Source organism: Neltuma alba, unplaced genomic scaffold (assembly GCF_004799145.2).
Source record: "Neltuma alba isolate B1F8T4 unplaced genomic scaffold, ASM479914v2 tig00012477_pilon, whole genome shotgun sequence".
Classification (NCBI taxonomy): Eukaryota; Viridiplantae; Streptophyta; class Magnoliopsida; order Fabales; family Fabaceae; genus Neltuma; species Neltuma alba.
This window is the reverse complement of record NW_021636952.1, coordinates 1-7,210: the sequence shown is the minus strand read 5'-3', so window position 1 is coordinate 7,210 and position 7,210 is coordinate 1. Positions and strand designations below refer to the sequence as shown.

The following is a 7,210-nucleotide window of genomic DNA, read 5'->3' as shown; positions in this document are numbered from 1 at the left end:
CCAAGTAACAAAGTAAACCAGAAAATCTGTCAAATGTATTACGAGTTGGTATAGAGTCCACTAAAAATATCTTAGATCATAACGCACTCGTCAAAAGATAATAGGAGGTTATTCAAGGAATTGGAAGAGGAAAAACAAAAGTAGAAAAGAAAAGAGCTATGTGCGCTGTCAAGACCCCTGAGGGAGAGATTAAGGAAAACTAGAACACCGTGATCATAAGAATTGCAATATGAAAAATATACATGTACCAATGACTCTTACCTTGTTTTCTTCCAACGCATTAAGAATGTTTATGAAACCAACCTAGTGCGCTTTCACTCTCATATGGTGATTTCTGTCGCACAATTTCTTTACCCATGGCTTGAATCAAATCGTGCATCGTCACCTTACCATGATTCATCTTTATGAGACATTTATCAATCAACACTTGAACACCATAATCCGGGCATATACCACGTGCATACAATGCACTTCTTACATATTCAAAACTGTCACCTTGAAAGCAGCAAGCAATGTCAAGAAAGATTTCCTGTTCGTATTCCTCCAAAGCATCATAGCTTACCTTCAGGATTTGTTGGATCTCTTTAATTGGAATACTACGATAACTTTCTAATGCAGAATTCCAATCATTTGTTTCTCTACCGAACAAGTTGGAACCTATAACTTCCAACGCCAATGGAAGACCACCAGCATAGAGTACTACATTGTTTAAAACGCCCATGCAACTTGAATCAACACTACTTTGTTTAAAAGCATGCCATTTAAGCAATTCGAGACCTTCTTCTTTATTTAAACAGTCTACCTCATAAATTCTTTTAACACCATGGCTTACTAGCAAATGCTGATCCCTTGTTGTTACAATGATTCTACTACCAGAACCAAACCAATCAAGTCCCCCAGCAATTGCTTGTAATTGCTTTGGCTTATCAACATCATCAAGAACAAGAAGAACCTTCTTTTTGTGGAGCCTATGCTTTATTGTTGGAATTCCTTTATTAACATCTCTTAACTTGATGTCCTCCTCCAACAGTTCAGAAAAGAAGCATTTCCTGGACATATGCTAGGCCATGATTAATTGAATTTTCTCTAACATCAGCAAGGAAACAAAAGCCTTCGAATGAGTCCACAATCGAACTGCATACTGCTCGAGCAATTGTTGATTTTCCTATTCCACCAGTGCCACATATTCCTACCATTTGGACCCCTTCATTAGATTCAACATTTAGAAGAGAATTTACTTTTCGCACTCGATACTCAAGTCCAACTGGATAATCAGCAATGTGTAAAGGCTTGCGGTTAACTCTCTTAGTGACCTCTTTAACAATTGCTTTAATCAAAGCATATTCATATTGATATCTGCACCAATAACAAATTTTCTGAAAATTCAAACTAAGGGCGTCAAATCAATCTTGTGATCATCTCACAACATAAAGTGACGCCAAATTCATCAAAAATATACTCAGATACAAAATAGCTCAATATAAGACTCAAACACTTCAGATTTTGCTATGCTCATTATTATTGGCCTTATTTAGTTATTTATAATATATGTATGTAAGTAAGTATAAATGTAGGTAAGTAGAAGAGTGACTATCAAATAAACTAAATGCAAATACATCAGCCAAAATAAATTCATTTTCTGTTTTCATTTTTCTTTTGAGACACATAAGAGCTAATAGGAAACAATAAAGCACTTCAAACTTTGAAAGTCATAATTTGTGTTGCAGCCTCTCTTAGATGTTAATTTAGTAGCAACGATCAATATCAAAAAAAGAAATAAAAGATGTAAAAAAAAGAGAGGCAGTGGAATAACATACCCAGGCTTAAAATGGAAACCCGAGAGATTAGCAGCATCTTGTAGAGCCTGCCTCCATTTTTGCACCTTCTCCTTGTCATTTTTAAACCTCCTCTCGTGCTGAGCAAATACTTCTCTATAATTTTTCTTTGACGTCGTACTCTTGATGGATCCACGTCATTAAAAAATGGGCAAAACCAGTCTACCTTTTTTGTTTATATGCTCAAGGATCTGAACAAGCTCATCTAAGCAAGATGTAGAGGAAACATATTTCTAGAGAAAATAGTAATAGCCATCCTAGACTCTTGGATTGCTTTGAGAAGTGAAGGCGTAATCTTTTCTCCTTTCCTAAGCCTTTCATCGTCTAAAAAAGTATGGATACCCTTTTGTTGCAAAGCCTCGTAGAGGTTTCGAGCAAAATCAAAGCGAGAATCTTCACCTCTGAAATTGAGAAAACACATCATAAGTCCATCCATAAGAGGAGGACAGGGAAAATGGTGATTGCCCAGCCATGCTAGCAAGTAGAAACGGTGTTGGACCTGCCGGGGAACGAACAAAAATACCAGTGCTTTAAAGTTCTAATATCTATATATATAATACAATTCTGACAAATGGGGGGTCATAAATTTCTCAGTGTATTATGCTATTATATTGTGATTTAAAAAAAAAAAAAGAATTGTCCAGAAGCGGACCAAAAAAAAAAAATTGATTAGCAATAGAAAATCAAGTCAACAAAATCCTAGTTTCATCAGCACAGAAAACCTGAAGTTATCTAGGGGAACGAGAAGATCAAGTCAACAAAATGGTTTTCTGTCAAGATTGCTTTTAGCTGCTAATACATAAACAAGGAAAATTAGGAAAAACATGAAAAGGGAAAGTTACCTCTTGTTGGTCAGAGAGTTGACTTAGAAAATCCTACTCTTTTGGAGAGAAACAGAGGACTAGGCTTGCCAGTGCGGGGACTACGGGTTATGTTGGGGATTCTGAATCACTTTTTGGGTCTTTGAAAATCGTCCCTTGGTCCAGAGAGAGATGTGAAGTATTTTGGTTTTTGTAGTGTAGTGAGGATTAAGAGAGTTGTGGCCTCTCGAAAGCCCAGAGTCATTGTGTTGCGCACCTTGTGCTGATCTCATTAGTTTGTAATCATCACTTGATTGTAGTTTTATATTCCGGGTCTAAGAATCACTTCCTTTGTTTTGCAGTAACAGTATCATCCATCTTGATCTGGTTAGTTCTGTGATCAGCTCTGTTCAGGGGAGGGCCATAACATTTTCTTTTTCGATGATCAAGTCAACAAAATGGTTCCTTTTTTCAATGATCAGGTCAACAAAATGAGCATGAAATAGAAATGCATTCACAACGAAACGACACGTAATAAAACAAGCTAGTCAAGGTCATATACCCAATCTGAGGCGTGAAGACGTAAATATCTGTCTTCATCTCTTCTTCGGAAAACTAGAGGGAGATGCAGAAGAAAGTGAATCATCAAGACGCAGGACCACTTTAGGCTTAGCTTACCTCATTTATTTTTATTTTAAAGGGTGCAAATCGGGAATTTTCCGTAAGATACAATAAATGCTTTTTAATATGAATTACACTCCTAATATTCAATCTAAGACTAATCTTTGTAAAGTGATCATTTATTTTTATCTCTGTGTGCATTCAAAGATAAAGACAATAAGTTTGATATTGTTGTATGTTTGTGCTGTATGATATATCTTTCCAAATAGAATGATGATGAGGGGTTTCTATAGACTATAAAGTAATACGTCAAAGAAATGACTTTTAGAACAATACCTTTTTAATTAAAAAATTTAAAAGTCATAACTATATATTGAGTTATTAAAAAAGATAATTTAAATAATCAAAGCTTATTTAATAAATTTTTTATGAATAGTCACATCTTTTTCTATGTAAAGTTATCTGAAAAAACAATGCAACCTTTCACTTAATAGTGTGACCACACATTTACATAATGTCTATAAAAATTAAAGAAATACAACCTTGATAACTTTTAGTGTTATTGTATTATAACTTTCTACGTGATCCTTTATATAAATATATAATTTATATAAGAATACAACCTTTCATGTCCATATATCTTAATTTATATAAAGACACAACCCTTCATGTAAATTTGGTGAATTTATAATTTTTTTAAAAACACATTTTGATTTTGAAAAGGGTTAATATAATTTTAACCCCTCAAGTTTGCTTTCATTTTGATTTTCGGCTTTTAAATTTCAATATTTTAAATAATTTATTAAATTATAGAGACCAATATTTTAAATAAAAAATTTAAGAAATTAAAATATATGATTTAAAATATGAAAGACCAAAATAAAAAATAAGGATAAACTTAAAGCAGTAACCTTTTTTAAAATATTCCCAGAATAGAATTGCAGAAGCAAATATGATGGGTTAGAAGATCTGAGTTGTGAACATAATTATTATTCAGTTGATAGAAAGGAAAAACGACAAAACACGAGAACATTTTGAATATGCTGAGACACTATAAAATAGTGTTTAGGTTATTATCATTATATAAGCAAGGTGCCCTTAATACAGATAAAGAATGGTTCAGATGGTTATAACAAAAATGATCGTCACTTTACACGTATAATCTATATAATATACAGTTGTATATATAGAAACAATTGCTAATCTAAATTAATCTCTAACATTGATTTTTTTAAAAAAAATCTATCATCTTCCAATCTCATTCATGTCCTTGCAATGCTAATCACAAATTTTTATGGAAATTGATAGTTTAAGTTTATTATTATTATTGTTGTTATTATGGGAGGTGGTGGTGGTAAAATGAAATATAATTCACGAATCAAAATCAAACTTTTGTGCTTGAGCCCAAAAAAAAAAAAACTTTTGTGCACAAACGCACGGCTTCAAATATAACACGTGCTCGCATCAGATTTTGCCTTGTCCATATCTATGGTATGTGCCAACTTTAAAATAAACTAACTCGAAAAAAATATATTTGTCGAAATAGCAACATGCTATAATATTTAGGTGGAAGAATTTCACTGAACCTTTTGAAGATTAATACCGATATGTAAAAAAAAAAGAAGAAGCAATATTTCAACTTTTAACAGAAAAATTAAAAAAAATCTTGTTTAACTAATATACATTATAGCAATTTTTCATCAGTAATAATGTAATTCATTACTACCAAGTTTAACCAAGTGTTTTTTTTTTCTTTTGATGATGTTAATTTTGACCTTCAACAACACTATACTTAGAGGAATGTTGATCCAATAAAAATGACTGAGGCAGTCCCATCAGAAAATAATTATAACAAGGAGAGGGTAATGTGTTTATTATAATGAAAAAATTAATTACCAATATTTAAATCATTCAATAAATACGCATTTTGAAAATGTTAAGTGCTTCCATTTTATATTTAAAAAGAAATTCTTTTGATAGGTAATAATGGGAAAATTGTAATGAAATTACAAAAAATATATATAATTGTTTAAAAAAATCTCAATAATAACCTAAGCACCATCTATAAGTTTTAGTATATAATAACAAGTTCTACTTTGCAATTAAAACTTAATTTATGGCCCAAAAGAAAAAAAACTTCTTGGTAGGCTTTTTTTTTTTTTTGTTAAGATCTCATTGTAATTTTCCTGATAATAATTAAAGCTTCTATTTTATCTAATTTGTAAATCCTTTTGTTGTTTCTTTGTAGAAAATTTACAATATATAATTATTGTCTATTTTCTTCTATGACATCATGCGGCATGCCAAATCACCTCTCACCCTTTACGCAGTTTTGCATAAAATTTATCGAGACGCATGGAATTTTTATAAAGAATCGTCCAAATGGCTAGGTTACAACATGCTTAATTAAGCTATCACATACCAAAGAAAGAAAATTGAACTGAGCAGAGAAACAATTTCTTTCCCTATACCAGATGGCAAAACATCAACGAGAAGGGAGAGAAATTTACAAGAGAATGGCCAATGAACAACTGCGTCAAGAAAACAAACTCTTTCCCTATTGAGAGGTTGAGCGTGCGATGAGGGCCCTGCATTGGGAGGCATCCCTGGCTGATTTCCGGACTGCAACAAGCAAGACGTAAGAATTAGCGTCCATCGAAAATTGGAGATCTCAGATAACCCCTAACATACAGAATTCCATTGCTTTCTTTGGGGATGTTGATCCTATCTCATTCTAAATTCATACAAATTAGAAGGGAATGCAGAGGCTAACTTAAAGATGCCAATATAATTATTTATACCACAACAAAAAAGACGAAATAGACATAGGATCCAATTTCAGATTTCTTAAAACGAGGTAACCAAGCAAGTTCTTAAGCGAAAACTATTACCTGGTAAGGAGGATATCCTTGCATCAAAGGCATTTGTCCACCTTGCGGTCGGTTAAATGAACCACCTTGAGGGTAACCAGCATTTGATGGCCCCTGCATGTTATGCAAGTTTCCTGGAAAACCTCCAACAGGCGGTCCTCCACTTGTGGGCAAGGATCCTGAATGCATTTGATTCATGCAACAAAAAGGACCCTGTGGCCCTGGAGCTCTCATCTGATTAATTCCACCTTGCATCCCCTGAAGGCAGAAATTTCAATTGCTATGTTTCATATTTGCATGTTAATAGAGATAATACTAATAATTCATAACTTCAAAATTTTATCAATATATAATTGAACTAGATGTCCATACAACCAAATAGATGCTAGCGCCACCACGAGACTTGAAATTGTTGAATCGAAATGTGTCATTTTAAATGAACACAGTGCGAGTGGCGTAACTTCTAACTTAAAAAAACATAAATTAATATAGTTGAAAGTTGAACTGTTGAATAAAACTTATTATAGTGACTTCTATGCATATTAATTTCTTTTCTTTTACTACACACCCATAAATTTGAATGGGATGCATGATACAGAAACTCAGTAAATATTTATACACTAAATGTCGCAGAGTCAAAAAAATGAGACTAGATGTCCTATCATACAAAGAGGTGCTTACACCTTTTGAATGCCAGTAAGGTTTATCATTTTCTTCTCCTTTCCAAGAGATGTTCAGCAATTAATCATTAGCTCAAATTAATGAGGGAAGAGGGGGAGACACAGAAAAAGGCAATCATTCATTGCAACCAGCAAAAAGACACAGGCAAGAATCTTCCACAGGCTATGCACAAGATCCATAAAAATGCATGATATAATTCAAAAGAACACACAGAATAACCTCAAAACTCCTACCATTGACCCTGGCATTGGCATTGGATGTGATGAAGGCACTGATGAAGGTGCTTGAAGAGATCCTGGCATTCCAAGTTGGGGCATTTGTTGATGGAGGGCGAGGCATATGTGGATGAGGGAGCAAAGGCATATGGGGCATATGCTGTAGCTGTTGCATGTTTGGAGGAGGC

At 33.4% G+C, this 7,210-nt stretch overlaps 1 protein-coding gene across 1 annotated transcript; it reads right to left on the bottom strand.

Moving 5' to 3' along the window:
• Window positions 1-280: 280 nt before the first annotated feature.
• Window positions 281-2,308, bottom strand: LOC114727487 (TMV resistance protein N-like). Its single transcript, XM_028914188.1, is given in 3 exon segments — window positions 281-1,027; window positions 1,029-1,356; window positions 2,235-2,308. Coding segments are annotated over 3 exon segments (1,149 nt in total).
• Window positions 2,309-7,210: the final 4,902 nt, after the last annotated feature.